Genomic DNA, 21,383 nt, shown 5'->3' with positions numbered 1-21,383 from the left:
TGGAGGTTCCTTAAAAGGTTAAAAAACAGAACTACCCTACCATCCAGCAATTGCACTACTGGGTAATTACCCAAAGGATACAAAAATACTAATTCAAAGGGATACATGCACTCTGATGTTTATAACAGCATTATCCACAATAGCCAAAAATGGAAACAGCCCAGGTGCCTAGTGACTGATGAATGGATAAAGAAGATGTGATACACACACACACACACACACACACACACACACACACGGAGGATATTACTCAGCATAAAAAGAATATCTTACTATTTTCAACAACGTTGATGGAGCTAGAGAGTATTATGCTAAGTGAAATAAGTCAGTCAGAGAAAAACAAATACCATATGATTTCACTCATATGTGTAATTTAAGAAACAAAACAAATGAGCAAAGGGGAAAAATAGCAAAAGAGAAAGAGGTGAGAGAGGCAAACCAAGAAACAGACTCTAAACTATAGAGAACAAACATGGTTACCAGAGGGGACATGGGTGGGTGATGGGTTAAATAGAGGACCCCAATTAAGGAGTCCACTTGTGATGAACACTGGATGTTGCATGAAAGTGCTGAATCATTAAATTTTACACCTAAAACTAACATAACACTGTATGTTAATTAACTGGAATTTAAGTAAAAATTTGTTTTAATCTTTATTTATTTTTGAGAGAGAAAGAGACAGCAAGCAAGCAGGAAGTCCTATGCAGACTCCATCCCAGGACCCTGGGATCGTGACCTGAGCCGAAGGCAGACACTTTAACCAACTGAGCCACCCAGGCACCCAAATACAAACTTTTTTAAAAAGAAGAAATATCTCCATGAAAAGCAACACACCAAATAAAATGCAAACATAAGAGATTTGCAGTGTCTGAGGAATACAGATTTTATATGAATTTACTTGATCAAAGTGCAAGTTCCCTTGAATTTCTGTTTAACCGCTATTTGGATCAAATGCAAAGAAGTGAAAATTCTACATAAATAATTAGAAAAAAAACTACTACTTATGCATATTAAAAATGCACCACAAATAGGTATAATGTTTGATTCCAGTTTAATTTAAGACTAATAACAAACTACATAGATTACAATAGTTAAAAGAAAAAAATGAACAGATTATAGTAATTTATTCAAATTTTTAAAAATTCTAAGGAAACAATTTAATATTTCATGTATGTATTAACTGTTAATTATGACAATTCAGACTTACCTTGGCACAATGCTCATCATTTAAATCCTGTTGCTCGCTCATATCACCCACTACCAGACAGGGTGGATGACTGGGGCTGAAGGCCATGAGGTCGGTCTTGGGCGGGCCCTCCGCGGAGCACACCCTCTGCCGCCTCTGCTGCGAGTACGACCAGCTCCCCACCGCGCTGGAGCACACCAGCGTGGGCTTCCCAGGCGCGCACGCGCCCTCCGCGGGCGGAGCCGAGCAGCGCAGCGCCGTGTACAGCAGCAGCGTGAGCACCAACAGGCTGGACACCGCGCAGATGGCGATGATCAGGTACACGTTGACATCCACCAGCGCCGTCTCGGCGCCAGCGGCGCCCGCCAGCACCCGCGACGACGCCTTGGGCGCCTGGCCGCTCTCCACCAGCGACAGCAACACAGTGGCGGTGGCCGTGAGCGCCGGCTCGCCGTGGTCCTTCACCAGCACCAGCAGGCGCTGGCGCGGCGAGTCCGCCTCGTCCAGGGTGCGCGTCGTGCTGATCTCGCCCGTGTACAGCGCCACGCGGAACGGGCTGCGCGCGCCACCCGCCGCCGGCTGCAGCTCATACGACAGCCACGCGTTGTAGCCAGAGTCGGCGTCCACCGCGCGCACCTTCGCCACCACGTGGCCCGCGCCCACCGACCGCGACACCAGCTCGCTCACAGCGCCGCCGCCGCCGCCGCCGCCGCCGCCCGTCCCCGGCCGCGGCAGCAGCGCGGGCGCGTTGTCGTTCTCGTCCAGCACGAACACCTGCAGCGTCACGTTGCTGCCCAGGGGAGGCACGCCCGCGTCGCGCGCGCTCACTTGGAACTGCAGCAGCTCCAGCTCCTCGTGGTCCAGCGGCTGCAGCGCGTACACCTTGCCGCTCTCCGCGTGCACCGACACGTAGCTCGACAGCGCACGCTCGCCCACGCGCCGCTCCACCAGCGAGTAGGACACCAGCGCGTTCTCCTGCGCGTCGGCGTCCCGCGCAGACACCGTGAAGATGTGGCAGCCGGGCGGGTTGTTCTCCTTCACGAACACCGTGTACTCGGGCTGCGCGAATGCCGGCGCGTTGTCGTTCACGTCCGCCACTTCCACGGACACGCTGGCCGTGGCGGAGAGCGAAGGCGAGCCTGCGTCGCGTGCGGTCACTACCAGAGCATAGTCCGACACGCTCTCTCGGTCCAGGGCGCTGTCCAGCACCAGCGAATAATAATTCTTGAAGGTGGACACCAGCTTGAAGGGGACATGGGGTGTTAGTGAGCAGGTCACTTGCCCGTTGGCACCGAAGTCGAGATCTGACACGCTAATTAGGGCAATAACAGTACCTAATTGAGCGTCCTCTCGGATAGGCAAGGATAAGGAAGTCAATGCAATCTGAGGGACATTATCATTTTTATCCAAAACTTTCAATAAAACAGTGCAATGTCCAGCCATGGGTGGGTGGCCTTTGTCCGTCGCGTCAACACGAATTTTGTATAAATTCAATTTTTCAAAATCTAAATTCCCTTTAGTTACTATTTCTCCAGTATTTGGATCTATTTTAAACCGGTCTCTAACCACGGTTGGAACAAGACTATTAAAAGAGTATGAAATTTCCCCATTCACTCCGTCATCCCGATCAGAAGCATTCAGTCTGATGACTATTGTTCCGTTGCCCGAGTTTTCGAAGATCCTTACTTCATATTCAGTTTGTTCGAAACTGGGAGCATTGTCATTCACGTCCAGCACAGTGACCAGCAGCTGAACAGTGCCAGTGAGCTCAGGTTTGCCTTCGTCAGTGGCTGTCAGCAGTAAGTTATGTTCGGGAGCTTCCTCTCTGTCCAAGGATTTCCTTAACACGAGACCAATTTGTGGATTGTCATCACTGTTTGTTTTCACATCTAGGGCGAAGTATTCGCTAGAACTGAGTTTATAGGTTAAGAGGGAATTGGAGCCAACATCCGCATCTGACGCGCCCTCTAGTGGAAACATAGAATCTGGCAGCCTTGATTCGTAAATCAGCACTCTTTGTTCCTTTAAACGAAACACCGGCGCGTTGTCGTTAATGTCCTTCACCTCCACCTCCACATGGAAAACCTGCAGCGGCCTGTCCACGATCACCTCCAAGTGGATGCTGCACTCCGCGCTCCGCCCGCACAGCTCCTCCCGGTCGATCCGAGAATTCACAAACAAAATGCCATTCTGCAGATTTACCTCCAGAAGGTCCCCGTGGCCTTTGGACGCCACCCGGAAAAGGCGCGGCACCAGCTCTGCCAGCTCCAGCCCCAAGTCCTGGGCGATGCGGCCCACGAAGGTGCCGTGTTTGGACTCTTCGGCGACCGAGTACTGAACCTGGCCGCTGCCCTCCTCCCACGCTGCAAGGAGCAGAAGGGATAGCAGCAGATACTGATATCCCAGTCGGCCCTCCAGGGTAATAACCATGTCAAATACTTGTTTTATTTCCATCAGAAGATCTTGCCTCGCAATTAAGATAAAATTTGTATGATCCCGAGTCTGTTAATCCAATTCTTCTGCGACTGCCATCACTGAGCACTGGTGAAACTAATCAGTAATAAGAGGAATGGATTTTGCATACTGTAATGACTAGATTGACTTCATGGTAGACAGCGACATCATGCGGCTACAAAGGGTAAGAAATGAATTCACATAACCGCGCTAAGCTGTAGTCCTTTAAGTTAAAGAAATTCTTATTTTGCCTTACTTTAATAGTAAATCTCCTTATGTTCGTAATTTGCAGAGCCAGTTTTCTCTCGTCTAATTTCTTTTATTAATTTAGAGTAGGGTGAGGGATCAGATAATTCATAGCAACACAACTTCTCTCGCAATAATTTACTGCTATCAACCAATTCAGAAAATTTGTGATCTGAAGTAGGTTTGGGAATTAGAAGTGCAAGCTATACTACACTCCTTGTGTAGAGAAGAAACATGTGCATATATTTCTGTTATAGGACATGTATTATATTTTGCTCTGAGAAAGAATGGACTGTAATTTTAAATTAACAAATTTTATCCACATTTTTAACACTTTATAGATTATTGAAGTCCATTCTTTCTTTATTTGATGAATATCAAATACTCCCAAGCCTGTTTCTTTTACTTAATAATGGAAGAAAGCTTTAGTGCATATTCTTTACAGCATTTCTAAATTCCCCTCTCCTCCCCCTCTAAACATTTTCCTTCACATACTTCATCACTGCAAATTCTCATGGAATATCTACCCACAATTCTTTGATGCTCTGATCCTTCAGCTGCTCCCAAATGAGCTCATCCTTTTCTCTCAATCTCAACTTTGTATATGCTTTCCTTTAAGTCTTCTCATCCACTTCCAATGTTTCAAATAAGACTTTCACTGAAGGTATTCCCGAACCCACATCTTCCTCCCCCCCCTTCTATGGTTCTCTCTTTTTTAAATATTTTGTTTTTATTTTTTTATTTTGAGAGAAAGAGACAGAAGAGCAAGAGAGAGAGTACAAGCAAGCGGTGGGGAGGGGCAAACATGAACAGATATTTCTCCAAAGAAGACATCCAGATGGCCAAAAGACACATGAAAAGATGTTCAACATCACTCATCCTCAGGGTAATGCAAATCAAAACTACGATGAGATATCACCTCACACCTGTCAGAATGGCTAAAATCAACACAAGAGGGGCGCCTGGGTGGCTCGGTCGTTAAGCGTCTGCCTTCGGCTCAGGTCATGATCCCAGGGTCCTGGGATCGAGCCCCGCATCAGGCTCCCTGCTCCGCGGGAAGCCTGCTTCTCCCTCTCCCACTCCCCCTGCTTGTGTTCCCTCTCTCGCTGTATCTCTCTCTGTCAAATAAATAAATAAAATCTTTAAAAAAAATAAAAAAAATAAAATCAACACAAGAAACAATAGGTGTTATCGAGGATATGGAGAAAAAGGAACCCTCACGCACTGTTGGTGAGAATGCAAACTGGCGCAGCCACTATGGAAGACTGTATGGAGGTTCCTCAAAATATTAAAAATAGAACTACCATATGATCCTGTAATTCCACTACTGGGTATTTACCCAAAGAATATGAATACTATGCTGAAGGGATATATGCACCCCTATGTTTACTGCAGATTAATTACAAAAGCCAAATTACAAAAGCATCTCAAGTGACCATTAAAAGATGAGTGGATAAAGAATATGTGGTATATGTAAATATACAAAAAAATATATATATATACACAAACTCACAACCCTGAGATCAAGAGTCATGCACTCTACCTACTGAGCCAGCAGGGTGTCCCTTAGTAGTCCCATTTTTTTTAGTAGAGAGAGAGAATGCAAGGGGGGATCAGAGAAGGAGGAGAGTAGGGAGAGGAAGAGAGAATCCCAAGCAGACTCCTCGCTCAGTGCCCAGCCTGAGGCAGGGCTCATCCCAAGACCCTGAGATCATGACCTAAGCCAAAACCAAGAGTCAGACACACAACCGACTGAGCCACCCAGGCACCCCAGTTGCCACATTCTTAAAAAGTAAAAACAAGTAGATGAGATTTTAATAGTATATTTTATTTAACTGAATGTATCCCAAATATTACCATTTCAACATGTAAATACTACTTTTGAAAGTATTGATGAAATATATTTCATTTTTAGTTTTGTACTATCTTTGAAATTTGGTGTGCGTTTTTATTTTTTTAAGATTATTTATTTGAGAGGGGGAGAGAGAGAGAGAGCACAAGCAGGAGCCTGAGGAGAGGGGCAGAGGGAGTGGGAGAGGCAGACTCCCCGCCGAGCAGGGAGCCCCATGTGGGGCTCCATCCCAGGACCCTGGGATAATGAACAGAGCCAAAGGCAGATGCTTAACCAACTGAGCCACCCAGACGCCCCTTGGTGTGCAGTTTTAAAATTGAAATATAACTGATATATAACATCATAAAAAAAACAAAAACAAAACATACCAATAATATCTAATTTGAATATGTTAAGATTTTCCCAACTGTGAGAGCTCAAAATTGCTTCTTAGCAATATAATAATTTGTCAATTGAAAAAAAATGCAAGTTAAAGAAAAACTAATCATTGTTCCACTAAATGTTGATGTTAGGGTAAGGGAAAAAATTAGGATATATCTGCAAAGTGGGGCACCATAAATCTGGAAAAAGGAATGTGACACATCCTCAAGTACTGATACATCATGATTATCAAGATATATTAAGTAAAACAGAGGAAAAGCGATATGACTATTATGTTTTAAAATAGAAGAGGGGTGCTTATTTGTATATAAAGAAAATATCTGTGGAAAGATAATCAAGAAATTGCAACATTTGAAATAGTCAAGGAAGACCGGGCACTTGGCTGGCTCAGTCAGTAGAGCCTGTGACTCTTGTCTCAGGGTTGTGAGTTCAAACCCCACCTTGGGTGTAGATATTACTTTAAAAAGAAAGAAACAAACAAAAAAAAACTTAGAAATGTACAAGGAGGTATATTAAGTGGCTTGATATTGGAGGTGGAAGGGTAACATTGTAAACCATGTAAGTGTATTTCGTATTCAAAGATAAATGAAACCACTACAGTTAAAAAATAAATCATAAATATCAAATTCATCATGAGAAAAAAACCGTTTAGAGAAACCTTAAAAGAATGATTCAGTGTACAAATATTACATAAAAAGGAAATTAATTTGGTGTAATAAAAATACTAAAATAACTGATATTCAATGGAAAAGAAAAGGCAAAGTGACATAGCTACGTTAAAACATTTCAATGCAGTTGCAATATGAGATTTGAAGGTAAATAACTCCAAATATGTCATACAAGTATCTCCCTACAACATTTCCTAAAGACTGAAAAATTAAAATTTGATTTAGGAAACAATTTCTATCATGCAAAGAAAAGTAATCCATTCACGCCAACTTTGAAAACCTTAAAAAAGGGAATGTTACTGAAATATATTCATTACTGCAAAGCGATTATCTGCAACAAATTAAAATGAATTCTACGCATAACTGTAATTTTAAGTAAATGAATTAGTACCAATACAGAACTTACATCTGAAATGATAATAATCAAGTATAAAAACATAATTAAATGCCTGTGATGTCCCTCCCTCACTGAGGCCTGGAGCCACGCACCTCAGTCCCTGGGGCCTGCCAGTTTGCTGAGGCTCGTCGGGCCAGATTGTCCAGGAGCTGCACTGTGTCTTCCGTGTGCCCTGTCTCCCTGCTTTCTTTGCCTCTCCCTTCCTTGGCCTGCTGCTCCGCCAGCAGCTCCGTACCGTTTTGTGCACCCCTTCACCCTCTTTCTGAAAAAGCTGTTCTCAGGAAAGAGCTGATAAACTCATTCACTCTCAAAAAAAAAAACAAAAACCAAAACATAAAGATAAGAAGATGGAGGGAAATAATAAATATTAAAGATTTAAAACGAAAATTATTGTGAAAATTATTTTTGAGACTCACGGTGCCTGCAGAGCTGGGACCCTGAGGTAGGCTGGGGCTGAAGGCCATGAGGTCGGTCTTGGGCGGGCCCTCCCCGGAACACACCCTCTGCCGCCTCTGCTGCGAGTACGACCAGCTCCCCACCGCGCTGGAGCACACCAGCGTGGGCTTCCCAGGCGCGCACGCGCCCTCCGCGGGCGGAGCCGAGCAGCGCAGCGCCGTGTACAGCAGCAGCGTGAGCACCAACAGGCTGGACACCGCGCAGATGGCGATGATCAGGTACACGTTGACATCCACCAGCGCCGTCTCGGCGCCAGCGGCGCCCGCCAGCACCCGCGACGACGCCTTGGGCGCCTGGCCGCTCTCCACCAGCGACAGCAACACAGTGGCGGTGGCCGTGAGCGCCGGCTCGCCGTGGTCCTTCACCAGCACCAGCAGGCGCTGGCGCGGCGAGTCCGCCTCGTCCAGGGTGCGCGTCGTGCTGATCTCGCCCGTGTACAGCGCCACGCGGAACGGGCTGCGCGCGCCACCCGCCGCCGGCTGCAGCTCATACGACAGCCACGCGTTGTAGCCAGAGTCGGCGTCCACCGCGCGCACCTTCGCCACCACGTGGCCCGCGCCCACCGACCGCGACACCAGCTCGCTCACAGCGCCGCCGCCGCCGCCCGTCCCCGGCCGCGGCAGCAGCGCGGGCGCGTTGTCGTTCTCGTCCAGCACGAACACCTGCAGCGTCACGTTGCTGCCCAGGGGAGGCACGCCCGCGTCGCGCGCGCTCACTTGGAACTGCAGCAGCTCCAGCTCCTCGTGGTCCAGCGGCTGCAGCGCGTACACCTTGCCGCTCTCCGCGTGCACCGACACGTAGCTCGACAGCGCACGCTCGCCCACGCGCCGCTCCACCAGCGAGTAGGACACCAGCGCGTTCTCCTGCGCGTCGGCGTCCCGCGCAGACACCGTGAAGATGTGGCAGCCGGGCGGGTTGTTCTCCTTCACGAACACCGTGTACTCGGGCTGCGCGAATGCCGGCGCGTTGTCGTTCACGTCCGCCACTTCCACGGACACGCTGGCCGTGGCGGAGAGCGAAGGCGAGCCTGCGTCGCGTGCGGTCACTACCAGAGCATAGTCCGACACGCTCTCTCGGTCCAGGGCGCTGTCCAGCACCAGCGAATAATAATTCTTGAAGGTGGACACCAGTTTGAAGGGAACGTGGGGTGACAGGGTGCAGGTCACCTGCCCATTGAGACCGGAGTCGCGGTCGGACAGACTGATCAGGGCGATGACAGTCCCCACTGAAGCGTCCTCTTGGACCGGCAGAGATATGGAGGTTATGACCATCTCTGGGGTATTATCATTCTCATCTAGGAGTTTTACTATTACTTTGCAGTGTCCAGTTAATGGGAATGGACTTCTATCTACGGCATCAATATTAATTTCATATAAATTACAGTCTTCGTAATCCAGTTCTCCCTTAACCGTTATTTCCCCATTATTCGAATCAATTATAAATTTAGATTTGACGTTGTCAAGAACAAGATCACTAAAGAGGTATACTATTTCCTTATTAATGCCGTCATCTGCATCTGAGGCGTTCAGTTTAATAACTAATGTCCCATTTGGTGCATTTTCTAATAATCTGATATTATAAACTGATTTATCAAATTTGGGGGCATTATCATTCGCATCCAATACGTTGATCAATAATTGAACTGTACCTGTTAGTTCAGGTTTTCCTCCATCAATTGCAGTCAGTAATAAAAGATGTTCCTGGATTTCTTCTCGATCTACTGCTTTCTTTAAGACCAGCTCTAAAATGTTTGTTTCTTCTTCATTTGCTTTAACATCCAAATCAAAATATTCATTAGGATTTAATTTGTATCTCAATTCTGCGTTTGCTCCGACATCCATATCAGATGCGCCCTCTAGCGGAAACCGGGAATCCACTATTCTTGACTCTAAAATAAATAATCTTTGTTCCTGTCGGAAAAACCTTGGCGGGTTGTCGTTAATGTCCTTCACCTCCACCTCTACATGGAAAACCTGCAGCGGCCTGTCCACGATCACCTCCAGGTGGATGCTACACTCCAGACTCCGCCCGCACAGCTCCTCCCGGTCGATCCGAGAATTCACAAACAAAATGCCATTCTGCAGATTTACCTCCAGAAGGTCTCTATGACCTTTGGACGCCACTCGGAAAAGGCGCGGCACCAGCTCCGCCTGCTCCAGCCCCAGGTCTTGGGCGATGCGGCCCACGAAGGTGCCGTGTTTGACCTCCTCCGGGACCGAGTAGTGGACCTGGCCGCTCCCGGCTTCCCAGACTGCGAGGAGCAGAAGCGAGAGCAGCAGGCGCGGGGAACCTGGACTTCTTCTCTGGGAATATACCATCGCAAATTCGTTGCAATTTTCAAATGTCTATTGCACTACCACACGATAGCTTTTGGAAACCTAATTCCCAATTTCCTATAATTTTTTATTTGCTCACCTTTTCAGCCTCAGCAGCAGACTAAAAAAAGGAGTAGCCTTTTCCTTTCTGTCTAAGGAAAATAAACTAATTCACTGATTTCCTTTATTGGGAAAGGGGGAAAAAAAAAAAGCCAATCACCAAACTTGCGGTTTCCAGCGCCATCATGTGGATGAAAGGGTGAGTTTTTACTTTGTTGTGTTTTATTTGCCTTATATTTCCCAATTTCAATGACTTTTAGGTATTCTTTATTTTCCTTATCTCTAATTTAAATACATCGTTAAGATTATAATAAAGAATATCAGTTTTCATTAAAATACTGCAAAATCAATGCTACTTTAGTCGTGCCACACCAGTCTTTACTAGAGTAATTTGTATTGGTCTATTCTATTTAGGGAGTGACTTTATATAATTCCTAACTAAAATTAAAGGTTTTAGTTTTCTACTTATTTTCATATTTAAATATATCTTGTTAAGTTTCTTGAGTGTTTTCTATTATTTTCATGGGATGTTTGTACACTACTTCTATGTTATTCATGAAACAAATTTATATTTCTATTTGCAGCATTTAATATTGGCTTTTTGTTGATGTTATCTTTAAAGTAACAAACTACTTGAATAGCATTCTTGTGTGAGTTACAGTTTGGAAGTCTGATGTTTAAATTGCTAAAAATCCATTTCTTTAATTTCTCCCTATATCAACTACTTTTAATGTTGACTAAAAACTCATATGTGGAGATTTAAAATTTCTAGAGGTCAAAATCATAGTAAAAACACTTTTGGTCAGTATCTTGACACCATTTTTCAAATCAGATGCATCTAGGCAGCATTTCTTCAACTGATAAATCACAGTTCATATAAACTGTGAAAGTACATATCTTTGCTTTTATGCAGCAAATCAAAATACTAATATTTTCCTGTAGATATACTACTCCATAAAGTGTTTGGGTTCCAGTAAAAATTAAAATATTGAAAATAAACCACATTATTAACTGGACTATGTTAATTTCATCTCTTTTTAATCATCCTTTTGATTTACTGCATGATACCACTTAGACTTATAAATATGGCCAGAAGAAAATGTCCCAAAAGAAAATGTCACCAATTTTTTCCACTGAAAAGAAATTTAACCTTCTGCTTGTGTCTATACTACCTAGAATTCCTTAAATATTAAAAAGCCTCCTTACCTATGAAGACATTGGGTCCAGGAAATCAATAATTCTATTACTTGACACTTTTACATGTAAAGCATAAACCCCAAATATATTCCTTTTTAAAAAAGATTTTATTTATTTATTTGACAGAGAGAGAGAGATCACAAATAGGCAGACAGCCAGGCAGAGGGAGAGGGAGAAGCAAGCTCCCTGCTGAGCACGGAGCCTGATGCGGGGCTTGATCCCAGGATGCCAGGATCATGACCTGAGCCAAAGACAGATACTCAACCGACTGAGCCACCCAGGCACCCCCGCAAATATATTCCTTACTTTTGGTTTAAGTTTCATGTGAGACTTGTATTATTTTTGTGTCAATGTATAAAACAAATGTGGAAAAATGGTAATATAAAGAATAGTGAGAAGATAAGAAATTACTTGAAAATACAAAATCAATTGAAATACTTTCACTTCCCAGTATTCAAAGTAGTAAAGAATTAGAATAATGTTACTGGATTCATTTCTTATATAATATTTAACAGTACATTTATCATTCCCTTTAGTTTTTCAAAGATTCTTACTCTCTACTAACATCACTTTCCCCTCAGCATTCAGATCACCCAAACACGAAAGAATCTGAACATTAATCAATTTTCCAGATTATTTATCTTTTACCGATAATGATAATTTGAAAACATTTTAATACACACAGCTAAGAAAACAAAAATGATAATAAATGTGCTGAAAATGTCATCAGTTAAGGTTGATTTACCTTCTATTGTGGAACCATGACTGATGTGAAACTCCAAAACCATGCTATAAATAAATTTACTTTTGAAAAAAGTGAATGTCAAGTATTTAACAGCCAAACCAACAGTGTGATGTTAACTATGTATGCATGGTGATTGATAGAATATTATATTTCAACATTTTGAAAATATACACAATGGGAAAAATGGCATCAACACTTTCATATACTTCTTTCAGTTTGTAATTTTTTTAGGTAAATACATAGATGTTTATTTTTTTAAGATTTTTTATTTGAGAGAGAGAGCACAAGCAGGGGAGAGGGAGAAGCAGACTCCCTGCCAAACAGGGAGCCCGATACAGGGCTCCATCCCAGGCCCCTGGAATGATGACCTGAGCCAAAGGCAGATGCTTAACCAACTGAGCCACCCAGGTGCCCCAATATATAGATATTTCAAGAGAAAACAAGACTCTTGACATTTGACCCATCTTCCCACATCTGTTAGATAATATTAAGTTTTTGAATGATCATCTGCATTAGTCTTTCAATGCTCAACTGTTTAGGAGGATGTTAAGTTCTCAACAATTATAGGCTCTCTGGTCTTAATTCCACAGACAACTCCATAGGTGGAGAAAATTCTTTAAATCTTTTTCCAAACCATTCTTTCAATTAAATATTATAAATTACCTTATTAACTGATCTTTTCACTTGCTAGTTTCTTTAAATTTTTAATTATATTTAAACCTTGTTATAGAAATTAAACTCCTTCCTTGACCATGAATTTAGGTTAAGAAAATCAGGTAGAGTTTTGAGGAATCTCTACTTAATATAATGGGAAGCATTCCAAGAAGATGTTACACTAGAAAATTTAACTTTGCATGGGACTCTAGATGCCCTTCATTACCTACAAAACTCCAGAATGAAATTTTAATAAGCTATATTTCTCTCCTATCTGTAAAAATTTACATAGGTCTACCACACTGCTCAGAAACAACAGGTGAAGGTAAAGCAATCTTTTAGAGATTTATAAATAATTTATGCAGCTGTGTCAAATTTGACCAAAAAATTAATTATGAAACATTATCCTATGAAAGCACATTAGTGCATATGGTATATATATCTTTACATTATTTTTTAATGGTTCAACTTCCCTATAAAATACTGTGCTAAAATATTTATATTTTATATCCACTCTGGGGAGAAAAATCTGAGAGTAATTTCAAAGTACCTCTAAGTGAAAAAGTAAAGTACATTAAGTATAGTTTTTACTCACAATCCTATTGCCTTTATTATTGCCAAATAGGCTCATTTAAAAGTGGAAAGGGACAACAGAGCTAAAATTTAAAACTTTTGGTTCTATTATCTGTATTCATAATAATATCCACGTAGCCTCAAGCAAGTTTTTTATGTCTCAGCCACAGTTTATTCATCATTTAATTGAGATAAATTATGATCTTTTAGGTTATATTCAGTTTTAAAATCCTAGGTCAAGTCAGTAGAAACTTGCTGAGGTGCACGATTCTTAGAGCATTAACCAGTGTCGAGGATGAAAAAGAAGAAAGCAGGGTAATTAAACAGTAATAAACTTCAATAAGCTTGGTTCTTATGATTTAGTGGTGAGGAGGAAGAAACAAAGTTTCAAATAAAGTACAAAATTTTTATTCTACTAACTTTATTTCACATACTACAAAATAGAACTGGGAAATGAGTGGGAAAGAAAAAAATGTTCAGAAAATTTGTAATGACAGACATCATTATAGGAGATAAAAAAGTAAAAGAAATAAAATATTTATTTCAATTAAAACTTTTCCATAAATGCCCTAAATCCATATCTATGAGATATTTATGTTATCCATCTTTTATTTATTTATTTTTTAAGATTTTATTTATTTATTTGACAGAGGCATAGAGAGAGCACAGATAGGCAGAGCGGCAGGCAGAGGGAGAGGAAGAAACAGGCTCTCCGCGGAGCAGGGACCCCAATGCAGGACTCTATCCCTGGACCCTGGGACCATGATTTGAGCCAAAGGCAGCCGCTTAACCGACTGAGCCACACAGGTGCCCCATTATCCATATTTTAAGGAAAATAATGACATTTACAACAACTATAACTTCTCAAACACAATATCCAAAATTCACTATAAAATTATCAGACTTGGGGCGCCTGGGTGGCTCAGTTGGTTAAGTGACTGCCTTCGGCTCAGGTCATGATCCTGGAGTCCCGGGATCGAGTCCCACATCGGGCTCCCTGCTCAGCGGGGAGTCTGCTTCTCCCTCTGACCCTCTTCCCTCTCGTGCTCTCTGTCTCTCATTCTCTCTCTCAAATAAATAAATAAAATCTTAAAAAAATAAAATAAAATTATCAGACTTACCAAGCAAGAGGATCATGAGAAAAAAAATCACAATAAAAAAGGCACACATATTATCCACTTACTACAGTGATCTGATAGAGCACAAATAAACTGTGATTACTATATTGAAATAAACACATACTAAAATAAAGAACTTCACCAGAAAAATGAAACTATTTTCGAAAGGAAAGCTAGAATTCTAAAGCTAAAAAATTTCACAATTGAAGTTTAGATTACATTCATGATTTTAATAGTAGATTGAACTAAGAAGAGAAAAGTGCTGATTTAGAAGATTGGTCAGAACAAATATCCAGCATGTAATAAAGAGACCAAAAATTATCTTCAAAAAACAGAAAGGGGCATAGAAGATATGAGAGATATAGTGAAAATATTTCACACACATATCCCTTGAGTTACAGAAGAAGAGGATAAAAAACATGATGCAGAAGTGATATTTGAAGGCAGGCTGCTGAAATTTTTTCTGCAATGATGAAAGACACCAAGCCACATATTCAAGAAGCTTTCAATACTGCAAACAAGATAAAATCAAAGAAAACTAAAACTGAGCATATAATAAAGCCACTGAAAATCAAAAGAAACTAAAGAAAACTAAGAAAATTATAAAAAAGCAGCTGGAGGAAAAGAAAAAAGGCACACTACCTGAACAATAAACTTACAGCAATTTATTTCAAGAATGGCATTCATTTCAGGGATACCATCTTGAAAGTCCTTGGAAAAAAATCACTTCTAACCCAGAATTTGATACTCAGCAAAACTCTTTTTCAAAAGTGATGATGAAATAAGCATAGTTCTGATATACAAAAAGTTGGAGAATTCTTAACCACCACTAAAGGAAATATTAAAGAATTTCTTCAGGAGAAAAATGATCCCAGAAAGAAAAAAAAAACAAATGTAACTGTACAAAACATGATAATAATGTAATCTATGCCTAGAATAAATGTATAACTGAAAGGCATATACCAAACAAAAGTGGAAGCAGACAAATGGAGTTATTATTCAAGGTCCTAGCATTGTCTGAAAGTGCTAAAAGCACTAATTTAATTTAAATTTTAACAAGTCAGTGATGCTTGTTTTAAAATCCAGGAAATCAATAAAGAAAGTAGTAAAAGAATGTACTGTATAATTGAAAAGATAGTAGAGAAAATGAGTTATTAAAATATACCAATCCAGATAAAGACAAAAAAGGAAGAGAAGTAGGAAGGAATTTTTAAGGATTTTTTAAAAACTACACCGAACATAATTAATGATAAATTAATTTTTTTTAGATTTTATTTATTTATTTGAGAGGAGAGAGAGAGCACAAGCAGGGGGAGGGGCAGAGGGAGAAGCAGATGGGGGGGAGCTCAATCCCAGGACCCTGGGATCATGACCTGAGCCAAAGGCAGATGCTTAACCGACTGAGCCACCCAGGTGCCCAAAGATAAATTATTTAAATTTTTCCTTTGATTTCATAAATGAGACAAGGTTGCTCAGTATTGCCATTTCTGTTTACCATAATACTAATGGTCCAACTCAATGCCATTAAAGCACACAAAAGATATAATGGGTATAAGAATCGGGAAAGAAAAAGTTACAGCTATCATTATTTGTTGATGGCATGATGGTCTATTTGAAAAATACAAAGCACCTAAAGATAAATTATTAGAATTAATACGATTTTAACAAGTTATCTGGATAATATGTCAATACAAAAACACACTATAGATTCATATGTACCATTTTTTTTTTATTTTGAGAGAGAATGTGCAGGAACAAGGGGGGAGGGGCAGAGGGAGTGGGAAAGAGGGAGAGAATCTTAAGCAGCTCTGAGCTCAGCGCCGAGCCCAATGTGGGGCTCGATTTCACAACCCTGAGATCATGACTTGGGCTGAAATCAAGAGTCAGATGCTTAACCTACTCAGCCACCCAGGAGCCCACATTTCTAAATAGATTCAATGCATTCCAAATAAGAACCTTACTAAGTTATTCTTATGGAATTTATATACAATTTTTGGTTGAAATAAAAGAGGAAACAGGGCATTGATTTAAAAAACCTTTTTTTTAAGTCTAGTAGATTAGAACAACAAAAAAGGTCATACCTATAGAATGGATAATTATTTTGTAAAAACATGGAATTCACTTTTAAGAAATGTTGCTTCAGTTGAATGTCATTGGGGAAAATTAATCTTGACCTGTATGTTACAAAAGACAAAAAAAAAAATTGGAAAAGGATTATATATCTAAGATGAACATGAAACAAAAAATACCAAAGAAATTATCTTCATGACACAGAATAAAGATGAAAAGATTGATAAATGAACATAACTAAAATTAAAATTTTCTATTCACCAAAAAACTAATGAAGAGCAGAAGAATGCATAAGCAAGAAAGATGTTATATCCAGAATATAAGAAATTTTGAAAAACAATAGAAAATGCACCACAATAGAAAAATAGGCAGAGACTTGAATAGCTATTGTACAAAATAAGATATAAAAATGGCCAGGGCGCCTGGGTGGCTCAGTTGGTTAAGCGACTGCCTTCGGCTCAGGTCATGATCCTGGAGTCCCGGGATCGAGTCCCGCATCGGGCTCCCTGCTCTGCAGGGGGTCTGCTTCTCCCTCTGACCCTCTTCCCTCTCGTGCTCTATCTCATTCTCTCTCTCAAATAAATAAATAAAATCTTTAAAAAAAAAATGGCCAATAATAATAAAGAAAGGGGCTCAACTTCATTTATAAATCAGGAAAAATAAAATGGAAATACTAAACATACCCAGCAAAATGGCAACTATGTAAACAATCTGACAGTGCCAAATTTTGGAGATGATGTAGAGCAATGCACTGCCAGCACAAGTGTAAATGGGTAAAAACATTTGAGAAAGCTGTTTGATATATTAAAGATGAATATATGTATATATTTTATGCTCTACTAATTTCGGTCTTAAATAATAGAGAAAATTGTGCACATGGGCACTGAAATTTTTTTAATATATTTATGGCAGCATTATTTGAAACAGACATAAGGAGAAACAATGCAAAATCGTCAACAGTGAGATAAACAACTGATACTACAGTGGTAAAATAAACTACTAGAGAGAAAACAAACTAAGTGCACTCCAACTCCACATGGCAATAGGGATGATTCCGTAGAATGATGAATGACAAATACGAAGAACACACAAACACAGGCACACACTAACACATTTTGTGCAATTCTATTTAGATAAAGTTCAGGAAACAGGTAAAAATTAGTAACAGTTATAAAGTTAAAACTGGCTACATTTGGGGGAAAAAAGGGAAAGTGATTTTGGAGGTGCATTTAAGTAGCTTTTTTTTTTTTAAAGATTTTATTGATTTATTTGAGACAGGGAGAATGAGAGAGAGAGAGCACATGAGAGGGGGGAGGGTCAGAGGGAGAAGCAGACTCCCTGCCGAGCAGGGAGCCTGAAGCGGGACTCGATCTAGGGACTCCGGGATCATGACCTGAGCCCAAGGCAGTTGCTTAACCAACTGAGCCACCCAAGCGCCCTTAAGTAGCTTCTTAAGTGGAATGGAAGTAACATAAGTTTTCACTTTAAAATGATTGAGTTATATTACATCTGGGCACTTTTTGACATATTATAGGCAAATAAAAGAAAAATGTTCTCTTAAAATTGATTACAACTGAGAATAAATAGATGAAGATGGTAAGCACAAAATGTATAACAGTTATATAAATATGCACTGAATAATGAAGATTTTTAAAAACAACACATATTGCCTTGGGTCTTATTAATTCTGAAATATATTAGCTAAAATGGGTATATAAGAAGTAAAAAAACATGTCAGGGAAATTTCATTCTGAACTTTTTTTAATTAGGAAGAAATTAGTAGAATAAAGGAAAATAAAACATTAGATTAAAAATTCAGATTTAATAAAGGATATTTAAAACTAACCTTTGAAAGGGAATCTCCAGTTACTGGCTGCAGATCCTCTCTGTCCCTAGAGTCAGGTACACTGGGGCTGAAGGCCATGAGGTCGGTCTTGGGCGGGCCCTCCCCGGAGCACACCCTCTGCCGCCTCTGCTGCGAGTACGACCAGCTCCCCACCGCGCTGGAGCACACCAGCGTGGGCTTCCCAGGCGCGCACGCGCCCTCCGCGGGCGGAGCCGAGCAGCGCAGCGCCGTGTACAGCAGCAGCGTGAGCACCAACAGGCTGGACACCGCGCAGATGGCGATGATCAGGTACACGTTGACATCCACCAGCGCCGTCTCGGCGCCAGCGGCGCCCGCCAGCACCCGCGACGACGCCTTGGGCGCCTGGCCGCTCTCCACCAGCGACAGCAACACAGTGGCGGTGGCCGTGAGCGCCGGCTCGCCGTGGTCCTTCACCAGCACCAGCAGGCGCTGGCGCGGCGAGTCCGCCTCGTCCAGGGTGCGCGTCGTGCTGATCTCGCCCGTGTACAGCGCCACGCGGAACGGGCTGCGCGCGCCACCCGCCGCCGGCTGCAGCTCATACGACAGCCACGCGTTGTAGCCAGAGTCGGCGTCCACCGCGCGCACCTTCGCCACCACGTGGCCCGCGCCCACCGACCGCGACACCAGCTCGCTCACAGCGCCGCCGCCGCCGCCGCCGCCGCCCGTCCCCGGCCGCGGCAGCAGCGCGGGCGCGTTGTCGTTCTCGTCCAGCACGAACACCTGCAGCGTCACGTTGCTGCCCAGGGGAGGCACGCCCGCGTCGCGCGCGCTCACTTGGAACTGCAGCAGCTCCAGCTCCTCGTGGTCCAGCGGCTGCAGCGCGTACACCTTGCCGCTCTCCGCGTGCACCGACACGTAGCTCGACAGCGCACGCTCGCCCACGCGCCGCTCCACCAGCGAGTAGGACACCAGCGCGTTCTCCTGCGCGTCGGCGTCCCGCGCAGACACCGTGAAGATGTGGCAGCCGGGCGGGTTGTTCTCCTTCACGAACACCGTGTACTCGGGCTGCGCGAATGCCGGCGCGTTGTCGTTCACGTCCGCCACTTCCACGGACACGCTGGCCGTGGCGGAGAGCGAAGGCGAGCCTGCGTCGCGTGCGGTCACTACCAGAGCATAGTCCGACACGCTCTCTCGGTCCAGGGCGCTGTCCAGCACCAGCGAATAATAATTCTTGAAGGTGGACACCAGTTTGAAGGGAACGTGGGGTGACAGGGTGCAGGTCAACTGTCCGTTCGCACCAGAGTCGAGGTCATACACGCTGATGAGGGCAATGACCGTGCCTAATGGAGCGTCTTCTCTGATTGGGAGCGACAAGGACTTGAATTCGATTACTGGGACATTATCATTGGTGTCCTCAACTTCCACCATAACTGTACAATGGCCAGAGAGTGGGGGTTGTCCTTTATCAATACCCTCTACAAGAATTTCATAGGATTTGCTTTCTTCAAAATCGATATATCCCTTTACCATAATTTCTCCAGTAAGTGGATCTATGTGAAACTTGGATTCCACATTTGGTAAAATATCAGTTGAGAATGAATAAATAATGTCCGCATTCGAGCCTTCATCTAAATCTGAGGCGTTAAGTTTCATTACCGACGTCCCATTAGGAACATTTTCTGGTAATTTCACCGCATAGAGTGTTCTGTCGAAAGCTGGGGCGTTGTCATTGGCGTCCAGCACTTTGATGAGTAACTGAACGGTGCCAGTTAGCTCAGGTTTGCCGCCATCAGTGGCAGTGAGCACTAAAAAAATCTCCGGAGCTTCTTCCCTGTCTAAAGATTTCCTTAACAGTAGCCCAAGACGTTTCACCCGCTCAGGATCGGACGGTTTTTCCAGCGAGAAATACTCATTGGGGCTCAGTGTGTAGGTCAGCATAGCGTTGGCCCGGATATCTGCATCTGATGCGCCCTCTAGTGGAACCCGAGAGTCAATAGGCCTGGATTCTGCCAAAAATAGATTCTTCCGTGTTCCAGGGAACATGGGAGGATTGTCATTAATATCCTTCACCTCTACCTCCACATGGAAAACCTGCAGCGGCCTGTCCACGATCACCTCCAGGTGGATGCTGCACTCCGCGCTCCGCCCGCACAGCTCCTCCCGGTCGATCCGAGAATTCACAAACAAAATGCCATTCTGCAGATTTACCTCCAGAAGGTCCCCGTGGCCTTTGGACGCCACCCGGAACAGGCGCGGCACCAGCTCCGCCAGCTCCAGCCCCAAATCCTGGGCGATGCGGCCCACGAAGGTGCCGTGTTTGGCCTCCTCCAGGACTGAGTAGTGAACCTGGCCGCTCCCTGCTTTCCAGGCTGCCAGGAACAGAAGTGAGAGCAGCAGACGCCGGGATTCCTGGCTGCTTCCCCAGGAAAACTCCATCTCCAGCCCGCAGTGCTTTGTTTTTATTAAGGGATCTTGTTTCAAAATCAAGAAAAATCTTCTAACTGTTCAGTCCAGTGCCGCTGTATCCTGCATTTCCCAGCATGTGGATGATGGGTGCAGCTTCTTTATAGGAACAGAAGGGATATTTTTTTTTCCCCCCTCTCTTAAGATCGATTTTATGGTACAGAGCGACATCATGTGGCTCCAAACCGTAAGTAATGGATTCTGATACCGGTGAGTCTTCCTTTGAGCCATTGCGCATACTTTATAAATACATTTTATACTACTAAGGTCCACAGTTTGTACCGTTGATTGAATGTGACCCTTAGTTTCACCACGACGACAGCTTTTACTTCAATGGAAATCCTTTGTTCACACAGGTTTTAAGTATTTATAGAGACCCAGCTATAATTAACATACATACATTTGTAAACATAGAATTGTTGAAGTGTTGATTAGGAAAATTCTTGATATATTTTATGTGTTCCTGAGAATGGGGGAAAGTAGTTATTAATGATGACACAGTCTTCATCTTTGGACTTCATATTCCTTGTGTTGAAGACTTCAGAGAACCCTCTGCTCTAGGAAACCTCCAATGCCAAGAATAAGCCATTGAAAGAGAACTTTAAAAATGTTGGGATATTTTAAAATGTCTTAAAAAGGGAAGCAAAACTCACCAGCATTTACCTGAAGGTCTTCATTAATTCATCTAAGGGCTGAAAGTGCAAGGAGCTTTAAAGAAGTAGGATGTTGTGGTAAATAATG

At 42.9% G+C, this 21,383-nt stretch overlaps 3 protein-coding genes across 3 annotated transcripts in view; all 3 read right to left on the bottom strand.

Annotated features, from left to right (window-relative positions):
• The window catches only part of LOC113929438 (protocadherin alpha-3), a 200,114-nt gene that overhangs the window by 142,223 nt on the left and 36,508 nt on the right, over positions 1–21,383 (bottom strand).
• Positions 1,184–18,260, bottom strand: LOC118357000 (protocadherin alpha-6-like). The gene is made up of 2 exons (XM_035727679.1): positions 18,219–18,260; positions 1,184–3,815 (listed from the first exon to the last, which is right to left on the bottom strand). The coding sequence occupies exon 2, from the start codon at positions 3,638–3,640 to the stop codon at positions 1,184–1,186; it is 2,457 nt and encodes an 818-aa protein (XP_035583572.1). The 5' UTR covers positions 3,641–3,815; positions 18,219–18,260.
• Positions 3,741–20,739, bottom strand: LOC113928598 (cadherin EGF LAG seven-pass G-type receptor 2-like). The gene is made up of 3 exons (XM_035727678.1): positions 18,219–20,739; positions 7,601–9,943; positions 3,741–3,815 (listed from the first exon to the last, which is right to left on the bottom strand). The coding sequence occupies exons 1-3, from the start codon at positions 20,613–20,615 to the stop codon at positions 3,741–3,743; spliced, it is 4,815 nt and encodes a 1,604-aa protein (XP_035583571.1). The 5' UTR covers positions 20,616–20,739.

Source organism: Zalophus californianus, chromosome 5, assembly GCF_009762305.2.
Source record: "Zalophus californianus isolate mZalCal1 chromosome 5, mZalCal1.pri.v2, whole genome shotgun sequence".
NCBI classification, from domain to species: Eukaryota; Metazoa; Chordata; class Mammalia; order Carnivora; family Otariidae; genus Zalophus; species Zalophus californianus.
Note: the sequence above shows the minus strand (reverse complement) of the source record. Positions and strands in the feature narration are given on the sequence as shown.